General features: G+C 35.5%; 1 protein-coding gene across 1 annotated transcript in view; it reads right to left on the bottom strand.

Moving 5' to 3' along the window:
* The window catches only part of LOC113516331 (glucose dehydrogenase [FAD, quinone]), a 54,696-nt gene that overhangs the window by 15,548 nt on the left and 14,510 nt on the right, over positions 1-24,638 (bottom strand). Inside the window, exon 2 of the mRNA XM_031908427.2 lies at positions 139-288. Coding sequence (XP_031764287.1) covers positions 139-288 — 150 coding nt within the window. The remainder of the gene's footprint in view (positions 1-138; positions 289-24,638) is intronic.

Raw genomic sequence — 24,638 nt, 5'->3', positions numbered from 1 at the left:
CTTTCCCCCCTACTAAGTAGCGGTGCATCGTTTGCTATTTTAAACTCATATTTGTTTATACCACAGAGATGGCAAAAATGGTTTGATGATAAGATGAAGAATAGGTTAAAAGAAGAAAGTGTAATAACTTATTCTTACCTGAGCTCTGCCACAGGGGTCTTCCAAATCGCACTGGCTCCTAAGGAACACCTCCAGGAGTCCCATGAACAGCATGAAGGCACCTCCACCGCACGTCGCCGCCAGGGTGGGCCCCGGCTGCGACATGGGACAGTCGCAGGTTATCGCCATCTGAGACAACAATTTGGATTGTTTGTAATAGTGAACTAGTGAATCTATTGTTAGTAATGTCAGGTCGAAATTCACGTGCATCCAACCCTCCTCTGGAAAATATTTAGCTGACGAAGAAAAGAAAAGTATTGGAAAACAGTGGGGGAAACTTAATAAATCTGTATAAAGAAGAATTATAAATTACGAGACGAGATTGTTAATTAGAGAGTCGTTTTCTTGTTAGATTGATTAAAAAAAAGGAGTGTAATGTAAGGTAAGGCTTTATATATGTAGGTACTAGCTTATACTCGTGACTTCGTTCGCGAGACTGGAAAATATTCGTTAATTGGGTAAAAAAGTAGCCAATAACCGAGTCCTATATATATCTATATTATCTATTATATAAAATATATATAAAGTCTGTGGATAATATTATCTGTGCGTAATATTGTCTGGTTACAAATTAAGAATCTGCAATTGGCTAATGTACGGTGTAAATATAAATTTTTTTTTATTGTTCTAAATATAAACTATTGATTCCAGATGCAATATTAAAATAAATATATAAATAAATAAAATACCAAAATCCATCATAATTGATTCAACGGTTTAGACGTGAAAGTGTAATGTTACTTTTCATTTCACTGTAACTCCTAATTTACTTGCATAGTAATATCTGAATAGATTTTTTTTTATACAACTTAGAATGGCGAACAAGCTGACGGCCATTCTTGAGGACTCAGGTGTTATTCCTCTGTACCCAGTAAATTCACGCCATATCCCACACTTCAAGCCGAAACACAGCCATGCAAACACAACTGCTTCACGGTTGAAACACGAATGGAACAGAGGTACCCAAGCAATCGACTTTTGTACAAAGTCTCCGTCTGGTGTTGAATTAGATATGTATATGGGATATTGTTAGAATTCTTACATCATATCGAGTGAAAATAGCTATAAATTTTTTGAAAAAATTCCAATTTGGCGTAAAGTCACATTTTCAAATGTATTTTTTTTTTATAACACTAAGAGATTATTATGAAAACTGTATTCCATTGATACGGATGGTTTACCATGACACGTTATGACCTTATGGGGGAGGCAGTGAACAGTTGACGGTTTTTACGGTGTGGTAACCATGACACCTATGGCTCTCTAGAGCTCTTAATGACTGACCAGTAGTGTGTACCAATTACCCAATTACCGATAGTGTCATTTGTATATTTGAAGGCCTGGCAACGATACGACGGACACGCAATCCAGCCTGGGGCATATTTTATATTAACTCTATCAACGCACACTTACTAATGTAATTCGATTACATATTGGTGATTTCATGGTGAATTTATTACTATGATATAAATTTATATTTGCTCAAATGAAAAACTTTTATTGATACTCGTACACAAATAAAAATATTGTTTATTTATTTTATGGCAAAAAAGTGGGTATTACATCATCAATATAAAATTTATAATTGTTTCCAAGTGTATGCAATAAACGTTTGGTGGTTTAAAATGTGTGATTACATGTAAAATTGAAATATATCTAAAAAGTTGAAGTGTAATATGTATTGCAACTGAGAATTACAATAAATAGACTCGACTAGTTGTTTATTTTGGCTTTGCTGTATGAATCAGTATATAGGGTATTCTATATGTTATTTTAAACCTATCTATTTTTTTGTAAATTTTTGGTTTCAATAAAGATTATTATTTTTTAATTTTTACAAAAATTCATATCTCCCCTCTTAAGGAGAGAAGATGGCAAACTAAGCCTCGGCAGAAGCACAGTCGGCCGGGGTTCAAGGCCCCAGGGAGAGAAACTGGCGTACAATGCGGGCAGAATCTAAGAGCACCGCTTTCTGCATCTTTCCCGGGAGTGAGACGCATCGGAATCCCAACCGTCTGAGATGTTGACTAGATGGGATAAGACCGTTCACCGACAAAACAGTTGGAATGATTTCGGTGGACGTCACTCCCCACATTTCGGTCACCTCGTGAGCCAAGTCGAGATATTTTCTCTTTTTCTCGCTTTCATGAGGTTCTCGTCATGCGGTATGGTGACATCCACTAAAAACACTCTCGAGAGTGCCCAATCCATCACCTATTGATACTATTGTTATTATTATCTCTACTAATGTTCACATATTTTAATATCCATATTTGAGGCGAGTTTCCATAACGATTTAAGTTCGAGTTATGAATTACAATCGAGTAACATATGGTAAGGTGAGACCACAGATCGTAGTTAACGGATAAGCGTATAATTTTATTAATAATCTCCTAAAGATTGTTTATTAAACTAATTGCCACTAGCAACACAATGCATAGACTGCGAGGTCGATCGTATTATGTGATAACATGGCTTCACCAGTGTTAGAGCATGAGCGATGTATGAAATAGACTTATACATTTTAATGAATGAACCGTTGTTATGTTCGTTTAGATCAGGGGTTCTCAAACTTATTTTGTCTACTGTCAACTTTGAGAGAAAATATTTTTTAGCGCCCCAATTTTTTCACCTACTTAAAAGCCACTGTTATTTTAAAATCAACATATCATCCCCCAAGCCTCTACACAACGCTCCTATTTTTTTTCTGGATCTCTTATCGCCCCCCTTTATACCTTCAGCGCGTACAAGGGGGCGTTATCCCCACTTTGGGAAAGGCTGGTTTAGATTGTATGATTATTGTAGATTTAATATTTTTTAAATTTTATTACTTTTTATATTTTTCCAATGACGACGACTGTCTGAAAACAGTTAAAGAAAAAAAGACCTGAACACCGTTGTGGACGACAAAGGAGACCAGGAATGGAAATTGAAAATATATATATATATATATATATATATATATATATATATATATATATATATATATATATATATATATATATATATATATATATATATGAATAAAATAACTATTATCGTCACATCCTGTATTATGAAACTATACTTGTATGTATCGAAAACCTTAACAGAGCGACCACCTAACTAACATGATGACTATACCAACTTCCACTAAGTTTCTGTGACATAATGACCGTTGCTATATAGAAAAAGCCGGTCAAGTGCGAGTCGGACTCGCCTAACGATGGTTCCGTACAAAATCTTTTTTTTTTTGTGTAATAACTATAAATTTATGGTACTCGGATTTATTTCCTTTACTTGTGCTACATGATATTGCTTTTTATCAAATTTAATGATTCTAAGTCAACAAGAAGTACCCTATAGGTTTTGATTCCCTTTGCGAATGTCAAAATATGTGATACGAACGGAACATAAACGGCCGTATCTTTTGATTGCGTCGATTTAGAAGCTTGATATTTTCACTGCTTTAAGAACTTGTAGATCTGAGTATATGATATTAATTTCAATTCGATACTTCCATCCGTTACTAAGAAAAAGCGTCTCGACAAACAGACGGATGGATGAACAACGAAGTGATCCTATAAAGGTTCCGTTTTTTACTTTGGAGATACGGAACCCTAAAAATGTGGGCGATGATAGAAGCTAAACGTCACTTAATCGTGTCTCGTATTGCCATAGACGTAAAGGTCACAATCAGTGAATATTTAGATCGGTAGAAAGTTGTTTAGTTGTATATTTTGCAATTTTGCAATATATTATATACATATATGTACAGTTCGGTTTTTATTACATATAATTGGTGTATGTTTTGCGTAAACATCCATATGAGTAATTTCGAGTTCGCGGTAAACCAGTTTGATTTAGCGCGAAAGTTAAATGTGACCGGTGGATTCAGAATTTCTGTACCTAACTTAATTTTTTTAAATATGGCGTACTTTTTGTATTAGTTTCCTTGAGTACTTTTGTCCCATTCGTGTTTCAACCGTGAAGCAGTTGTGTTTGCATGGCTGTGTTTCGGTTTGAAGGGTGGGATATGGCAGTGAATTTACATGGTACAGAGGAATAACACCGTCAAAATAGCTGGTTTTTCAACTTTTTTTTTTATGGGTGAAAATGGTGTTGTAACCCCGCTTGTGCTAATGGGATACGCTGGCGGGGCACCAGTGAATGGTGACCGATGAGGATGAAAACAGGTCAGTTAGCCCATCATGATGAATTCATAAGGAATTAACCATGATAGTTTCCAGGGGGAACCGCAAGGAGGTCGACCTGGTTGAGTACATTGCTAGTAATGGGATTCTTAGTCTCCATTACTAACAATCCCTTTCCCCCTCGGTTTTTCAACAATTGAAATTGACTTTTTTCGAGCAAGACAATCTTAAATTAAGTTGAACAATATTAAATGTTTAAGTAAATAAATTTACTATAGGTTAAACGAAATTATGTTCGGGCAAAATTTTAATCGAATTTTATATTAAATTTATCACAAAACATTACAAAGCCAATACACAAGGATAGTACTGTGTAAAAGTTCTAGACTGTAGTACAATATCCCTCCGGTAGAGGTCACTCATTGTTGACAGGTCTTTTGTTCGAAAGATTAACATAACAATGAGCTTTTAAACAAAGTTCTTGAGCAATAATGACCCGCGACCTCTGAGTTATACGTCTTTAGCTGCGTGTGAGTTGAGCGATGCATAAGGTGAAACGGTTATATCTATTTATTTGAAAGACCAAAAGCTGTTCCAACAATAACAATAAATATAAATTATATTAAGAAATTTATAGCACAGGTCGTCGTGTGTGATCCCGGCATAGAATAGGCCACATCTTCCTTTCTCGTGGGTGTCGTAAGAGGCGACTAAGAGAGGCCGAGGGATGGGCAGTAACGTCCCTCTTAAAATATCTCTAAAAGCTTAACTGCGCGCCAGCCAAGCTTGACAACTACTGGAAAGACCCCTTAAGGGGGAGGCTTATGTTCAGCAGTGGGCACTTAAAGATATATTAATGATTAGTTTAGTTAGTACGAAGGCGACGTTATTAGTCCATTTAGTTAGTATTACGATCTGACTTCATTAGTTACTCCTAAAGCAAATACAGTTATTGGGTCGAGTTATAATTAAAAGTTGCTAATCTGTATAAATACCGGATACTTAACTGCAAAGTTAACTCGTGTTTATTGCTAAGAAACGCATTTTCATTCGGTTTCCTGTCGAAATTAAACAGTAAAGTAACTATTAACTTACTTTGAGGTCGAATTAAATACTTGATACTAGTAATGTGCCGAGTGACTCGAATAGGCATTGACTCGAATATTACTAGTCACTCAGGTACTCGAACTAATCGAGTAATACAATTTGTATAAACAATATTTGAGTATAGGTTTCGAGTACTCGAGGTACTCTAATACACGGTAATCGCGTGTTTATCATATGTTTTTATAGTTTATTAGACAGTTTCATTAATTTTTCTTTAATTATTAATTTTTATTCATTAAAGTAAGCTTCCAAAAATTAATTGAAAATTGGTTCGAGTTTGATAAAGTACTCGATTAATTATCCGAGTCCTTAAATTTGATTTAGGATTATACTCTTTTTTGTTTTTTTGAAACTAGCATAAACTCGATGTCAATGGAGGATTCCTCTGGCCCATTTAGGGGACGCAGGAAACTAATGAAGTTACTAAAGTACTCGAATACCGAAAAAATCTAATCGGCTCATCACTATTTGGTACAAGTTTTTTTTTTATGAGTTGCAAGATGTTGATAATTTGAACGAGATTGTATCAAGAATCTATTTTGGTTTATATAATACTTATACTACTATATAATTATTTGTACCACTGAGAGTGGAAAACAACCTACCACTTGATGGAAACTGGTCACTGATAACCATTGTAGACATCAATTTATGCAGACTAGTACAGAGGACGTCACAGTATAGTTTGCATGTACCTATACTGTGCTGCCTTGTTTATGTTCGAATATATAAAATAATTATTTCTTCACGACTGTAATTCCAAATAGCGTAGTTAGAAGCATTTGGCGACTGTTCTGTTGTGATGGACGGGGGGCACTTGATACAACACGGACATAACAAAATACACTGTGACACCCATAGTACTTATACGTTGCTATTTCAGAGAACAAATATTATGTCTCCATACCCTGCAATATGTTTATCACTTGTCGAAGCAGAACCATAAGAATAACTTATGCTTTTATACAGCAATACAGCTGCTTTATGGGAGAAACACGAGTAAGACAGTGGTACCCAATCAGACGACTTTTGAACAAAATTTCTTATCTGGTCTCTCTGATTATTTATATCGACATATTCACATACATATAGCGACTCATTGCTTCGCATTATCCGCTTGACTAATACATATGATAATTTACATATAATTGCAAAATAATTTGTCCCACTACCCACATTTGTAACATTTAGTTAATTTCTTAATTCGTTACACATACATACATACATACGTACGCACTCGTTCACTTTTATATGCATTTGGTGGTTTATATGTAACGTTAGGAGTTGGTTCAAGTTACAAGATTAAGCGGGAGTGAGAAATGTAGGGCGAAGCGGTATATTCTGTTATGTCCACAGTACTGCTCATGTCTATAGGCGACGGTTACGGGTCGTCAGCTCGTTTGCCATTCTAAGTTTAATAAAAAAAGGACATTTAAAGTATTTTCCTTAAGATATTTAGATTTAATAATAAAAAAAATTAAGAGTCAGACAAAATAGAAAAACTCTGGTACTTCACTTAATTAATTAAGCTATTTATAAGCTAGTTATTTAACGCATATTTCGATAAATTTATCAAATAAATATTTTCTATAATGTTGAAAATAAAAAAAAAAAATTAAATGCCAAACTTTCTAAATATATATTAATTTAAATTATAATTATTTAAACATAATCATAAATACTTCTAAGTTATGTTGTTTTAAAATCGGCGGCGAAATTTTATTTTACTTTATTACGGAAACGTGTAATTTCTAAAACGTACAAATGATTAATATAGTAAGGACATAAATTTTTTTTTTGGTGAATGAAAATGGTATGGTAACCCCGCCTGCGCTAACGGGATACGCTGGCGGAGCACCAGTGAAGGGTGATAGATGAGAATGAAAACAGGCCAGTTAGCCCATCATGATGAATTCATCAGGAATTAACCATGATAGTTTCCAGGGAGAACCGCGAGGAGGTTGACCTGGTTGGGTATATTGCTAGCAATGGGATTTTTAATCTCCATTACTAACAATCCCTTTCCCCCCAGGACATAAATATTTAAATTTTCTACTAAAAAACACACATTCAATAAACGAGAGCAGATGTGATAAATGTAGACAAATTAAAAAAAAAAAACAGTATATAACGAAATATTAATAATAGCATTATGTGTTACAGGACATCTAAACAAGACCTCGATTTTATAACTTAAGCCATACTCGAACGAAACACGAATACAACTTAATCCATTCCAACGACACGCCTCATTTTGCGAGCTTTATCACGACGTATGGCTTGAAATGAGCAAAATTGTTTACCAACAAAAAAAAAACTTGCAATACCATGATTTGTGGTTGCGTGTGACCCACGAGGTCAGTTTTGTAGGTCATATAGAGGCAAAAACCTCGGTACGCTCGTTACGCACGAATGAAAGTAAAATTTTTTGCGCTCCGTATTGGAAGATGGGAGATCATGATGGACGATCTTACGTAATGTAGTTTATTTTTAATACGGAGACATTTTTTGCGTGTACTTTTAATGTTATTCAATTTTTTATAGCATTATTCGAAAGAAACGGTTGATTGGTAAAGAATTGTAAAGAAAACCACTGTATATAGGAGTATTTAGGAAAAATTTACGTTAGGGGTCTTATTAAGAAGAATAGAAGGCAAAACAATAATGTTTAGATTTTTTGTTTGTCTGTCTATAATTTTATTCTAGCATTACTCAAAAATTACTGTACCAAATTGGATACGGCTTTCACGGTTGTATTCCTGAAGGTCTAACTTCAATCCTGATATATTTTTCATTATGACATGCTATCCAAGAGTGATAGCCTATTTCCAAAATCCACGTGCAAATTTGCGGGCAAAAGAACTATTTCTAAATATATTCGCATGCACATATAGCAAGCAATCAAACGAGACCTGTCACGGAAATGTCAAACACATCCAAAACGGGCTGCATAAGTACATAGAGTGCAGTAATATGAACTGACATGTGCAACGCACGCGGGAGTGTACGACGCAGCTCCACGGTCATGCGGCGAGAATGTTTTGGCTTTTAGCCACAACAGAATGTCAGTGTTCTGCTCTTTTGAGGGCAAAGCAATAAACTGTATTGTGATCATCATTGTATTACCGTGGCACACGTTCGAAATGAAAAAATATGTTTCCGTTTTTAAGGATTCTTCAGTCCGATCTGTTCTACTAGTAGAACTAAATTGTAGAATAAGGTACGGGGGGAGGGGGGGGGGGGAGAGATTGATAGTAATGCGGACTATTTTTTTTATACAACTTAGAATGGCAAACGAGCTGACGGTCCACCTGATGGAAAGTGGTAACCGTCGCCTATAGACATGAGCAGTACCATGGACATAACAGAGTATACCGTTTCGCCAGTCCTATTGCTAGTAATACACCTCGACATGGTCCCCCCTGGAAGCCATCGTGCTGAATTCCAGGTGTATTTATGGCCTAACTGACCTCTTCTTCCATTCTCACCTATCATCCCTCACCGGTGCCCCGCCAGTGTATACCGATAGCGCGGGCGGGGTTACCATTCCATTATCACCCAAAAAAAAATATCGTAGAACAATACGTATATGTATTATCAGGTTGTCAATAATCCATGAAAACACATAGTTATTGATGTGCCTCTTTTTTTTTATACAACTTAGAATGTCAAATAAGCTGACGGCCCACCCGATGGAAAGTGGTAACCGTCGCCTATAGACACGAGCAGTACCATGGACATAACATAGCCTCTTGAAAGTATTTGGCAATTTGTTATAATCGCGCGAATGTCCGGTCAAACTATATATTTAAAGTGTGATGCAACAGTGCGTTTTTTTATGTTCACTACCAAGATGGAGTGTGAATAATTGTTTATTGCAATAGCTGGCTTTAAGCGTCATAGGTGAAAATCTCTCGAGACAGTTCCCCGACTCTCTCCGCGCATAAAAATAGATTACAACTTATATTTGATGATACTATTTTATAGATCATTGAAGTAACACTCGCCTTAGTCGAAAGTATAGTGTTTTGTTAACATTTTTAACCGATTACAAAAAGAAGAAGTTGCCTCATAACTCTGTCAGTTGTAAAACTGATTTGAAAAATTCTTTTATTTTATCTATCTGAAATGGTATACTTACAGATAGGTTCCTATAGAAATTTTATCAAAATCGGTTGAGTAGTTTAGTTTCTAAATTTAGTAACTTACTTAGTACTTAGTTTTTTTACTGGTTTTGACACAATTGACGGCGGTTACTTTTGTGGACCACAAGTTAATTATTATTATTAAGTAGCTTTATAGGCGTATTGTTGCAGTTATTCTTTAAATTGGAATTTTCAAATGTACTATGTAAGCGGGTGTTTATATTAAATAAATTTATGTACCAAATTTTAGTTTTCTAGTCTTAGTTATTTTGGCTGTGTGTTGATAGGTAGGCCGAATAAACGATATTAAATATATATATATATATATATATATATATATATTATATATATATATTAGACATTTCATTAAAATTATATAAATATTTATTTTAACTTCTGTTTAGCACTACTACTGTCCACTCACTACTTCCTATGCCACTGCGTTAGGTTGACTAGAAGAGATCTCTATTAGAGATAAGTTCGCCTGGAAAGCCGTATGGAAGTGTGAACAGGCTCTAGTGAAAGTCATACGAGCATCGAGCTGCAATCGTAGGCAGGTTGTGTGTAGTGTAGGGTTGCCAACTGTACTATTAAAAACATTATTATACTGTTTGTCACTATATTACTCTTTACTGTTGAACAAAAATAAAGTATACACTGTTTTCGGCATCAAAATGTAACACTGTAAGCGTTAGACTTAGACGCTCATACATTTTTTTTCATTTAGTCAGAGGGCGCTCAGTGTAGATTAATTTAATAAAAAATAAGCATTTCGTTTACTTTTTTTTGTAATTGTGGGCAGGCATATTGATAGATAGATAGATAGATAGACAGATAGATAATTTATTTGCATTACTTACTTATAGCACACAAATTACAACATAGATATAAAAAAAAAAGCGAGATAACATAAATGAAAAAAAAAAAAAAAAAAAAAAATATATATATATATATATATATATATATATATATATATATATATATATATATATATATATAAAGCTAAATACAATTTTCGTTTGCGAGTGTGTCATAGCAATACAAAATGGTCACAACTCAGTTTATTGCTTCGCCCTCAAAAGAGCAAAGCACTGATATTCTGTTGCGGCCAAAGGGAATAGGGTAACAATAAAACAATACTACCAGATTATCCATACAATAAATAGTTAGACAGATATACAGTATGAAGTTTTTAAAAAAGACTGTAAATTAATAAATTGTTTGAGAAGCTCTAAAGTGTATGTATTTAAAAATTTTAATAGATAAAATACTGTAAATTTTTCTAAAATACAGTTTAATATTCTTCTCAGACTTAATCATACTTTATTTCTTGGGGAAGAAGTTGGAAACCCTAGTTGTGTGCAATATATTATGCATTTAACACTTTTATGTATAAAGACATATCAACTGTCGAATGCACGCGCTTGCACTTCAGAACGATTGCAACTATTTCACTACTTATTTATCAATTATTAATCGTAATTGTTAGAACAAGGTTCATTTTGGTAACATTTTGTGAAAAACAAATTATAATATAAATTTACCTTGATAAATTAAATTAACTAAACTGTTTACACGAATTAAAACGTTTTACAATTAGACAATGGTATAAAGTAAATATATTGTATACTAGTGATTAGCCCTAGCTTAGACAAATTAATACTTTTTATTAGTTTCAATAGGAAAATTTTCGAAAACTATGCTATCTATAATATTGTAATTTTCGTAATTAAAAAAAAAATATTAGGCCTATGTTACTTGCTGTTATTCATTAATTGTCCACTGCTGGACACAGGCCTCCCCTATAGACTGTTATAAGAAACAGTCCTGAGCCTTTTACATGTACTGACTTCCTGCGATGCATTTGAGATTGTCACTCCATCTAGTGATGACCTCAAATAAATAAACAACTCTAACAGTATACGACTTACGCTTGACGATTTATAACCACAATTACAAATATACCCCACAAACTAATTCAGATAAGATCATAACAATTCCAAAACGGAATTCAATACAGATATCAAATCGAATCTTAATTCGCATGGTTCGTATTAAATATTTTATTGAACTCCTATTTTGTAACAGAACTGTGTTGTCAGTTGTGATTAAGTTAGATTTCTGTAATTAACGAATGTCAGTTAAAAATAGCCGTTATATAACGGTTCGGTTTAAGGATATTGACCAATAGTATAAAGTTATTTATTAAACGCTATATAATGTAGCCGATGATTTGATACTGTGACTTCTTGAGTGAACTTTTTTACCAGAGGAAGATTTTTGTACAAAGGTCGATTGCTTGGGTACCTCTGTCCCATTCGTATTTCTACCGTGAAGCAGTTGTGTTTGCATGGCTGTGTTTCGGTTTGAAAGGTGGGGTATGGCAGTGAATTTACAGGGTACAAAGGAATAACACCCGAGTCCTCAGGAATGGCAACGCATGGGGGGTATCATGGGCGTAACAGTATACTCTGTTGTGTTCGTGGTACTGCTCATGTCTATAGGCGACGGTTACCACTTTCCATCAGGTGGGCCGTCAGCTCGTTTGCCATTCTAAGTTGTATAAAAAAAATAGACTAATTTAATTTTTAAAATTTATATACTATTTAGGAATACTTATATACATAATTATTTTAAATTTATATTGTAATATAGTACTATTTATATCAGTATTTATAATAAACATAGTATTCTGTAATCATGTCGTTTAATTATATAATAATGCAATTTCTCGGTGATTTCTGAATCGATTTTGATGATTCATTTTCAATTTAAAGAAATTGACATTCGAGAATGTCCCCGTGTTATTTGAACAAAAATTGTTATTTTACGTGAAGAACAATAAACATATTGCAATGTAACTTTCTAAAATTTAAATATATAAATAAACAAATATTATTCAGTGTACGATTTATTACAAAACACATTTGTTTCGCTTTAGACGATCATGCGCGGGATTTTAAATAGTATTATCCAATAAAAAGTGGAGTAAATTCATGATAAAAATACAAGATCGATATGTGCATATCAACAAGTTTATGTCGACAGTGCTTTTGGTCTGATTTGATATTACTTTTTCACCCAACGTGAGGTGGCAAACAAGCATACAGATCGACTTATCGTATGAATGAATGAATGAGTATATTTTATTTGCATTATACAATATAGGGAATAGGGGGGGGGGGGGGAAAGGGATTGTAAGCAATGGAGACTGAGAATCCCATTGCTAGCAATATACCCAACCAGGTCGACCTCCTCGCGATCCCCCCTGGAAACTATCATCGTTAATTCCCGATGAATTCATCATGATGGGCTAACTGGCCTGTTTTCATTCTCATCTATCACCCTTCACTGGTGTTCCACCAGCGTATCCCGTTAGCGTAGGTGGGGTACTATACCATTTTCACTCATCACAAAAAAAATATAGGGAATAAGCAAGACAATTTACAAACAACGATACAATTGTATAAGTACAGTAAGGCGGTCTTATTGCTGAGAGCAATCTTTTCAGGACAACCTTAAGGTAATGGACTAATTGTTGTACAAGTAGGTATTGTATAATTAAGATAATTAACAGAATAAAACGTTAAGGAAAATAATTATAAATATTAAGTATATATAAGTTTTTTTTTTATACAACTTAGAATGGCAAACAAGCTGTCGGCCCACCTGATGGAAAGTGGTAACCGTCGCCTATAGACATGAGCAGTACCATGGACACAACAGAGTATACTGTTACGCCCATGATACCCCCCATGCGTTGCCATTCCTGAGGACTCAGGTGTTATTCCTCTGTACCCAGTAAATTCACGCCATATCCCACCGTACAAACCGAAACACAGCCATGCAAACACAACTGCTTCACGGTAGAAACACAAAAATACAAAAAAAAAAAAAATACAAAAAGAGAGCGTTGACGTCTTTCAAAAAGCGATTCTCTTCCAAACGTATATAGTTTATTATTATTTGACGGAGTCACGACTCGACCAAAATTATATCACATGAAATAATTGCTTCGAAACTAAGAATTTCCATGTCGTAGAAGTGTATTTTAAATTCGGTAACTTATTATAATGTAATTTGTAGTGCCTTGAACGCAATCTTTGTACAATCGTGGTCATCCGAGAGCCGTGCGAACGGAGTCGCGGGACTGGCCATTGTGTGTTCAGAGATCCACGGCTCTATAGATGTGTTTTTTCACCAAACACTGCAGTTAAGTTGTCCGTTTGGGTACGTCTGTCCCACTTGTGTTTATTTATTTATTTTGAAGGGTACATCAAAAGATACTCGTAAACACATACATTTTTCTAATTCTTTTTTAATACCACTGGAGTGGGGGGGAAAGGGATTGTTAGTAATGGAGTCTAACTGACCTGCTTCAGCGTCACCTATCATCTCTCACTGGTGGCCCGCCAGTGCATACCGATAGCGTGGGAAGACTACCATTCCATTATCACCCATTAAAAAAATACCACTGGGGTGGCAAACAAACATACTGCTCACCTGATGGTAAGCGGTTACCGTAACCTATGAACGCCTGTAAAAGCAGAGGTAATACGCGCGCGTTGCCGACCTTGAAGAAACATCTTGTCAGTGAACGAAGTCAGAGGTAAAAGCTAGTAATAAATAGATATACTGTATATTGGTAGTGAAATTTCAGGTTACAGAGCCATATCATAAGCGACGCAGTATACTCTGTTATGTCCATGGCACTGTTCATGTCTTTAAGCAACGGTTATCACTTTCCATCTGGCCGTCAGCTTATTTCTCATTTGTCAGTCTAAGCTGCATAAAAAAGACAGTTTTGAAGTGCGTGCGTGCGTGCGTGCGTGCGTGCATGCGTGTTTTAAAAAGGGTATTATTATTTATAATATTTAATTATATATATATATATATATATATATATATAATATGATATGTGGGGTACTACGTAATACTAACTTTACAAGTATATGATATATTCTTTAGCAATATAAAGGTTGTAAACCTCTTAGTGACAAATAGATATGAAGCACAAGTTCTCACAGTTCATTTAATTTAGATATCACACTATTAAATCATATATTTACTTATTTTACTTTGTACACGAGATATAATAAATAATATAACATAAATACCCAACTTCTGTTGATCCGTTGACACTTACTTAACTATAGCTTCTTTAGTACTTCCATCAACAATAATTGTAATATATTTGATATAATGATCATGTGGTTCACTATATTTGTTCACTCTTGATACGTCAGGGAGCTCCGCTCTGTTCAACGGTTGGACAAGAAGTGTCTCCCCACCCAAATGACAATCTTTTATATACACACGGCCGAATTCGAGTAGACAAGTCAGTGAGACCACGTGTTCTTACAATTTCGTTACTTTTTATTTAAGTATCATGACAATAAATAATTATAAAATCAATTAAAATATAAATTAGTGTTCTTTATACATTACAAGAATAATTTATTACCAAATTTGGTATAATAACAATCTTTATACTTTATTATATTTAAAGTAGTTACTTTGATATTTATTAATAAATGTAGGTACACATTTTGACACAAGACGTTTAGGAAAATTAATATAATTTATAATAAATACCTAACACGCGCGTATGTAAGACGGAAGAATCCACAAAGAAAGAATTTTCAAACTACCCACAGAAACGGAAACAACGTGTTCCACGCGGAAGGCGCCACGTAACATGATATGTATTTTGTTTACAGAAACGACAATTTAAGTAAACAAGTGCACCGTTACAATAATCGCAACGATTCGAACTCCGATTCGATCGCCGAGAGCGAGTGAGAGGCGTCAGGAAGGCTCCGCGTAATGTCAAGGATGGTACAGCACCAATATTATACATACAACATGAAACGCTATAAATGTTGTTAAGAGCTTGTTAATCTTGATTAAATTTTCAGATCGTTGTATGCATTTACTGTGTTAACGTTTTATTTTTAGCAACTACTCGTAAGAGAAGGGCTTCGATTGTATGTGTCGTACTTTTAATGAATTTTCAGCTAAATGTCCTCAAATTGATATCTTTTTTTTTTTTACAACACAGGGGGCAAACGAGCATGCGGCTCACCTGATGGTAAGTGACTACCGCCGCCCATGGTCACCCACAACACCTACGGCATTGCAGGTGTACTGCCGGCCTTTTAAAAAGGAATATGCTCTTTTCTTGAAGATTATGTTGTCGTATCGGTTCGGAAATACTGCTGCTGGAAGTTGATTCCAAAGAGTGGTTGTGCGTATCTTCAGCTCACGTCTAAATACCTTCAAAAACATTTTACAATCAGCCATCAAGTCTCTTTGAAATGTCCATATTTTTATATATTTTTTTATTTGCATGTACTTCATTGTTATTTACCATATTCATATGCTTACTTTATGTAACTTTATAATTTAACATTGTTTGCCGACTGCTTTAACCATGCTGTGTGTACACGTGTCTGGGTCTCAATCTAGTTCATACTATTATCTTTATATACATGTTTATAATGTTATTAATTGTAACCTTTTAATAAATAAAAAAAGAAACATTAATTTTTATTGTAACTAAGTTACCCGATCACTCGCTAATTCTGAACCTAAGTCCTCAGGGCTACGCATGGGAGGTATCATGGGTGAAATAGTATACTCTGTTATGTCCATGGTACTGATCACCCACAACACCAGCGGCATTGCAGGTGTGCTGCCGGCCTTTTAAAAAGGAATATACTCTTTTCTTGAAGGTTATGTTGTCGTATCGGTTCGGAAATACTGCTGCTGGAAGTTGATTCCAAAGAGTGGTTGTGCGTGGAAGAAAGTGCCTTGAAAAACGCACGATTATTGCTAAGAATGGGGCTACTTATCTCCATTATTAACAATCCCTTCTCCCCCCATCACTTACAAATCAAGCGTAAACCCATTTTGTAATAAAAAAATATATTTAAACTAATTTCGGATTAGATAACGTTGATATTTCAAAAGTTGTTTGTAGGTAATTAAAGTGATGCTTTATCGACTTTAATATTAGTGCTTTGAATAGAAAGTTGCACATTTCTGTAGAGTTTTCTGCTCGTTTTTCCAACAATTTCACCATCGCCATCGAGCCGAGCCCCGGGGACATGAAGTATCCATGTTGCAGGCAAAACTCTCAACCAGTCAAAAGTACTGTTGACTAGCAAAATCAGTCAAAAGTACTTTTGACCGTATGCTTTAGTTAATAATTCTTTTGAATAAAATAACAGTTAAATTAATAATACTTTTTTTTTACTTTTGCCCAATGGAGCTGGTTAAAAGTACTTCTGACTAAGTGATTCCGTTAAAAGTGGTTTTAACTGGTTGTATTAGTCAAAACTCTTAAAAAGTCTAAACCTAACCTAGTTTAGTTTTTTTAGGGGGAAAGGGATTGTTAGTAATGGAGACTGAGAATCCCATTGCTAGCATTATACCCAACCAGGTCGACCTCCTAGCGGTTCCCCCTGGAAACTATCATGGTTAATTCCTGATGAATTTATCGTGATGGGCTAACTGGCCTGTTTTCATTCTCATCTATCACCCTTCTTCACTGGTGCTTCGCCAGCGTAACCAGTTAGCGCAGGCGGAGCTACCATTCCATTTTCACCCATCAAAAAAAAACTTAGTCTACTTAAATTAGGTTAGGTTAGTATGTTTTCTTTGTATTGATTGTAATGCCAAATTTATCGTAATAAACGATTTCACAAATTGCAAATTTGCAGTTCAAAGTAATAACCATATAATTCTCAGTCAAAACCACTTTTGACCAAGCTGTTCAGTGAAAAGTACTTTTGACTTACTTTACTAGTCAATAATACTTTTGATTGGTTAAGACTTTTGACTGCAACATCCATATTGTACGTAGCAATTTATTTGTGAGTGATCGCTCCGTGTTCTGGGTAATGACACCGCTGCAGGCGTCGCGTGAGTAGAGCCGTCTGTCTGTAAGCTACATTACTCGTATACTGTCGAATAACACGCTGTAACAGTTCGAAGCCAATAATTTGCGAATTAAACCCAATCATTGTGTAGATACTTAACTTAGACAACATAGTGCGTTAGTGACTCTGTAAAATGCCGTTTAATAGTTAGTTTTAGACAGATAAAAGCATTTACTGCTACTATTTAACTTCATAGTTATTTACTTTATCGTATTTATATATACGTATGTATTAATGTAAAAAATACTAATAAATAAATACAATATGTTTATGTAAGGGGGAAAAGGATTGTTAGCAATGGAGTTTGACAGCCCCATTGCTAGCAATATACCTTACCAGGTCGACCTCCACGTGGTTCCCCCTGGAAACCATCGTGAACAATTCTTGTTGAATTCGTCACGATAGGCTAACTGACCTGCTTCATGCTCACCTATTATCCTTCACTGGTGCCCCGCCGGTGTATACCGATAGCGCGGGTGGGGTTACCATTCCATTATCATCCTTTAAAAAAATGTTTATGTACATGATATAGGTATTTATAGGAAACTCTGTACAAGTGGAGTTTCCAGCACAGGTATTTAATTACACTTAAAAGAAGACTTCAGCCCATGTTCTGAAACTGGGTCAATGATAAATTAATAAAGATGATTTATTATTTTTAATTTAGATAGATAGATAGATAGACACTCTTTATTGTTTCCTCCAAAAGATTACAATAGTAAACTTATTATAAATATAAATAATTACAAGAAATAATCACAGTGAGAAAACAATGGGCGACCTTATCGCTAAGAGCGATCTCGTCCAGGCAACCTTTGGATGGAGAGGAGTAATTATAAACAATTTATTTTATTTATTAATAAACAATAATTTGTATTTAATAGGTAGAATAAAATTCATACAGTACATGAAAATATAAATTAAATTAAACACAAAAACAAAAATTATATACAATTTACGATAGTAAGAATTCTAGGTGAGTGGAGTTTCCAGCACAGGTATTTAATTACATTTAAAAGAAGACTCTAGCCCATGTTTTGAAACTTTATTATTATTTATTTATTTCATCCTCGGCTAATTTGCCGGTTTTCTCAGACAACCCGTCCCAAAAACCTTTGGAAAAAAGAAAGCTGAGATCTCAACCCCTTTTATTGCGTGTGTGTATGCAAATATGCATACACATATATATTGCTACATATATATTATGTTTATGCTTCATAGCTCTATGCGTGTGTGTGCGTGTCTGTAGTGGTGTGATGCGGTGCATCTTGTAAGTTTAGTAAATCTTACGTATATATCTACGCAACCACCGTGTGGTCCCGGCATAGAATAGGCCACCTTTTCCATTCCCGTGTGTAAGTGGCGACTAAGGGAGCTTATAGTGGAGGGATGAGTAGCATCGTCTTAAAACATCACCAAGAGCCTAACTGCGGATGCCAATCCGCCTGCCAAGCGTGGCAATTACTGGCAATGGCAAAAGCAATCTATGAGTGTGGCTTATGTCCAGCAGTGGTTAAATAAAGTAACAGTTTCCAATTAAAAAAAAAAAATTAAATCGATCCAGAATTGATAAATATGATTATATTTTTATAGGATCGGCAACGTGCAAGTAACACCCCTAGTTGCAGACATCCATAGGCTACAGTTACCGTTCACCATCAGACGGGCTGTATGCTCGTTTGTTACTTTTGTGGTATAAAAAAAATATTACGTAATATTTTTTTTAATATCTCGTTTTCGAAGTCGGTTCTAAAGAACATAATACAATCATTTGGCATTTTTAGAAGCGGCAAATACCATCAGTGTCTCCAACGTAAAGGATCATCGATCATTCCGCGTCAATACTTTCATTACATAATTAGTCGACAATAGGGAAATAATCGAAAATGTCCATTACTTATTGTCAGTATTGTCGATGTTGCCATTGAGCCGCTGCGTAGAAAGAAAGCTAGTCATGTAACCGTTATAGATGATTCTTTTTTAATCATTAATATTAAATATACTAGTGTTACATTGATTGCGTGTAAGCATTCTTTTAGACATCCTCGGCTATTCGGTATTCCATCCACCAATAATAATGTCTCACATAATAATCCCATTCATCGGATGTGTCAATTGTATAACAGAATTAGCGAAAAATTCGATTTCTTTCATCAGAGTACTATTGGGTTTAAGAGGTCGTTGTATGGTTTTGAGATGGAATAAGTTTGGATTTTTTTTTTCGGATAGAATAAGTTCATAATTGTAATCAGTAATGTAATGTACATCTATAAAAACGTTATAACGTTTACTTCTAACTCACTGTTAAACGATGTTTACAATGTAATGTTGGCAAACTGCGTATTGATAAATTTTTGTATTGTTTTCTTTTTAATGGTTCATTTCTGTTTGCAAACTGTTATTGTAACTTGTGACAAATAAACAAATAATTGTGCTTCCCAAAAACAGCAATCGACAAAATTTATTATATTTTTAATTATTTTTCTTAATATTATACTACTTACGATTATAAATACGTTAAATTGGGACATAACAGGGTTTCGCCCAAACCCACCCATGGGATTTATAGTAATGGAGAAACACAACCGCTTCACGAGAATCCCATTGTACAAAGTTCTGCAATATACCCAGCCATAACGATATGTCGACCTCTTAAAAAGTACACTTAATACATTAATAACGTATTAATTTTATGTACGGTTCCTATAGTGTATAGGGGGGAAATGGGATTGTTAGTAACGGAGACTTGAAACTATCATGATTAATTCCCCCTGGAAACTGATGAATTCATCATCACGATGGGCTAACTGGCCTGTTTTCATTCTCATCTATCACCCTTCACTGGTGCTCCGCTAGTGTATCCCGTTAGCGCTGGCGGGGTTTACCACTCCATTTTCATCCAATAAAAAAAAAAAAACCAGTATAGTGTATATAATATACATTAAAACGCACTATTAGGTGCCCAGTATGGATATTGCAGTATGTATACAGTGGGTGGCCTTGCTTTTTGCATTGTTTAGTGGACGTGAGAATTTTTATCCGTTTGCTGTGACTAGCAAATTGACATACTGTTCTTTTGAAGCTTTTTTTTTTATTTTGTTCTTTTACAATATCTTTGTATATTAACAAAATCGTAACAAGGTCACATTCGTAGATTAGTTTTTAATTCTTCAGCTATGTTTATTTAGTTATTTACTTATATAACACGAATGTTACAGGATTTGTTGAAGGATATGTTTGTATGAAATGATGTATTCTAATTGAAAGACTACATTTTTTTGTATAATATTTACAGCTAGCTGTTGTCCGCGACTTCGTCCGCGTTTCCGTCGTTTTTCGTAAAATAAGTAGCCTACTCGTATGTCCTTCCCTTTTTTTTAATGGGTTATAATGGTATGGTAACCCCACCCGCGCTATCGGTATACACCGGCGGGGCACCAGTGAAGGATGATAGGTGAGGATGAAGCAGGTCAGTCAGCCCATCGTGACGAATTTAACAAGAATTGTTCACGATGGTTTCCAGGGGGAACCACGTGGAGGTTGACCTAATAGGGCATATTGCTAGCAATGGGGCTGTCAAACTCCATTGCTAACAATCCTTTTTCCCCCAGGATTCTGATGTTATGCCTCCATACTAATTTTCCAGTTATTTTAAAGATTTTATACACACTTATGGATGAAATTTTTAGAAATGTCAAGTATGAATAATAAGAATGAAAAAGTCTAAAAGACTTCTATTCAATGGAAACATAGAAACAGTAATAAATATTAACGTAACTGCATAGTGTTCATAATGTTGATACAATTTATTATTGTCAAAAATATTTGACCCAATTGATAGAAAAAACTCATTGTCGTATCTCAGCCTTCCTTAGTCTTATATGTTCTTTTATTATACCTCACCCTGAAGAAATCTTAATTATACCCTTTTTATAGAACCCCATACTGTAGTCTCTAGAGAAAACCTCGGCAGAGAGCTCATTCTACAGCCTGAGCTTTCGCGGGAGAGAATTCTTTGAAACCGCACTGTACGCGACCATTTAGGTTCAAGCGTGTGAGGATGAATTCCCTGCCGATGCTCATTGGTATTCATTTATTATTTATATTGTCATATATTAGATATATTTTGTTATTCTTATTTACAATTATGGAAAATTGAATGTTAACAAACGCAAGTAAATCAGGCCAGAGCCTGTTAGCTGTAATTCTTCTTGTTTAAAGAGGTTCACTCACCAGAGGGAGACTTTGTACAAAAGTCGATTGCTTGGGTACCTTTGTCTCATTCGTGTTTCTACCGTGAAGCAGTTGTGTTTGCATGGCTGCGTTTCGGTTTGAAGGGTGGGATATGGCGTGAATTTACAGGGTACAGAGGAATAACATCTGAGTCCTGGGAAATGGCAACGCATGAGGCCATCATGGGCGAAACAATATACTCTGTTATGTCCATGGTACTGCTCATGTCTATAGGCGACGGTTACCACTTTCCATCAGGTGGGCCGTCAGCTTGTTTGTCATTCTAAGTTGTATAAAAAAAAAGTTTCGATGCTGATTGGCAATACGCTGGAATCCCAGTATTGTTACGAGTGTACAACACCTTTATTATTCGACTCGTGGAAGTGTTGAAGAAAGTTATTTTAACTTGTATTACCGCTTGAGATTTCACATAAAAGATATTATGTTATAATAATATATACAAGATCTTAATGCGAGAAGAGTGTACTTTTGCTCGAGAGATGGCAGTAAACTGAATTTACGATTTTAATACGTAGAGGAGTTTACGTAATTCTTATGTTTTATGTTCTATAATTAGTTACATGATCTCGGCATAGAATTTTCACGCATTTTAAGCCACCATTTCCTTTTTCGTGGGTTTTTTTTTATACTACTTAGAATGGCAAACAAGCTGACGGCCCACCTGATGGAAAGTGGTAACCGTCGCCTATAGACATGAGCAGTACCATGGACATAACACAGTATACTGTTTCACCCATGATACCCCCTATACGTTGCCATTCCTGAGGACTCAGGTGTTATTCCTCTGTACGCTGTAAATTAACGTCATATCCCACCCTTCAAACCGAAACACAGCCATGCAGACACAACTGCTTTACGGTTGAAACACGAATCGGACAGAGGTACCCAAGCAAACGATATTTGTACAAAGTCTCCCTCTGGTCATTTACCATTTTTTATCATAGTTTTTTCGAATTAAGAATAGTTAATTCATCATCATCATGACAGCTGTTAATTGATCACTGCTGAACATAGGCCTCCCTATTGGTGCAGGCTTGGCAGGTGGATTGGCAATTGCAGTTAGGCCTTGATAATGTTTTAAAAGGGACTTTGCAACCGATCCTTCGACCATTAAGCTCCTTTACTCGCCTCTGACGACGCCCACGGGATGGAAGGGGTGGCCCATTCTATGCCGAGACCAAGCGGCTCAAGAGTTAATTAGTGGGGGGAAATGGATTGTAAGTAATGGGGTTTGACAGCCCTATTGCTAGCAATATGCCCTATTAGGCCCAATTCTTGTTGAATTCGTCACGATGGGCTAACTGATCTGCTTCATCCTCACATATCATCCCTCACTGGTGCTCCGCCGGTGTATACCGATAGCGCGGGTGGGGTCACCATTCCAGTGTCACCCATTAATATATATATATATATATATGCCTTTTCATCCTCACCAATCATTTCTCACTGGTGCCTCGCCAGTGTATACCAATAGAGCGGGCGGGGTTACCATTCCATTATCGTATATAAAAAAAAACAAATTCCGGATCTATTTAGTCTAATTAAACCCACACTACGTTAACAGGTACCTATATATAACTAATTAGTCATATATTACGAGATAGACAAGTGTCTACCTACTAACCGGATTAGGTATTTTCCTCGGTTCGACAGCGTGCGGCGTTCAGTTTTTGTCGTTCGTGTGAACGGGGCCTTTCGCAACAGATTTCGATCACTAAATAGTGTAACACAGTGATTCTCAAGCACTGTGCCGCGGCACTTTTGTGTGCCGCCAAATTTTAAAAGTGTGCCGCCGAATTTTGCAAATATTTAAAATTTTATATAATAAACTATATTACGCAGTGTGTTGTAGTACTAAATAATTTTTCTTTTTCTTTGTGTGCCGCCAAATTTCGAAATCGTTAAAAAAAGTGCCGCAACAAAAAAAAGGTTGAGAATCACTGGTGTAACAGTATAGCGGAGTGCTAGAGATGGTAGTGAGTAATTAATTCATGTTGATATACGATATATGGACTAGGGGAAAGGTATTATTAGTAATGGACTGAGAATCCCATTGCTAGCAATATTCTCAACCAGGTCGACCTCCTCGCGGTTCTCCCTGGAAACCATCATGGTTAATTTTTGTTCCACTAACATAGTTTAAGTCAATTGTTATTAACAAAAATGGATCTTAGTAATCTATAATAAAGAATTATTATTATTATTATTAGTTCCTGATGAATTCATCATGATGGGCTAACTGGCCTGTTTTCATTCTCATCTATCACCCTTCACTGGTGCTCCGCCAGCGTATCCCGTTAGCGCAGGCGGGGTTACCATACCATTTCACACATAAAAAAAACGAGTATGGACTACTAGTGACAAGCCCCGGCTTTGCACTTACTTTTCTACACTAATATTATAAAGAGGAAAGATTTGTACTTTTGTGTGTATGTATGTTTGGACAGTTAATGGCTAATTCAACAACAACATCCCTTGTTACTTGCTAATTAATCAGATAGTTTCTTTTCATAAAATTAATTTGGATTGGTAATTCTATTATTATCCATTGTAGAAAGAAAAGTAGGGAGCAAAAGAGGAAGGGGAAGACCGAGGAATAATTACATACATGGGACAGATAAAGGAAACACTAGGTGTCATGCCGTATGGGTTGGTCAAGGATATGGCCTGGGATAGAGCTGGCTGGAAGAGGGAGACTTTGTACAAAAGTCGATTGCTTGGGTACCTCTGTCCCATTCGTGTTTCAACCGTGAAGCAGTTGTGTTTGCATGGCTGTGTTTCGGTTTGAAGGGTGGGATATGGCGTGAATTTACTGGGTACAGAGGAATAACACCTGAGTCCTCAGGAATGGCAACGCATGGGGGGTATCATGGGCGAAACAGTATACTCTGTTATGT

This window comes from Galleria mellonella, unplaced genomic scaffold, assembly GCF_026898425.1.
Source record: "Galleria mellonella isolate WM207_F2 unplaced genomic scaffold, CSIRO_AGI_GalMel_v1 utg312, whole genome shotgun sequence".
NCBI classification, from domain to species: domain Eukaryota; kingdom Metazoa; phylum Arthropoda; class Insecta; order Lepidoptera; family Pyralidae; genus Galleria; species Galleria mellonella.
The sequence above is the reverse complement of the archived record's forward strand: the minus strand, read 5'-3'. Positions and strand labels throughout refer to the sequence as shown.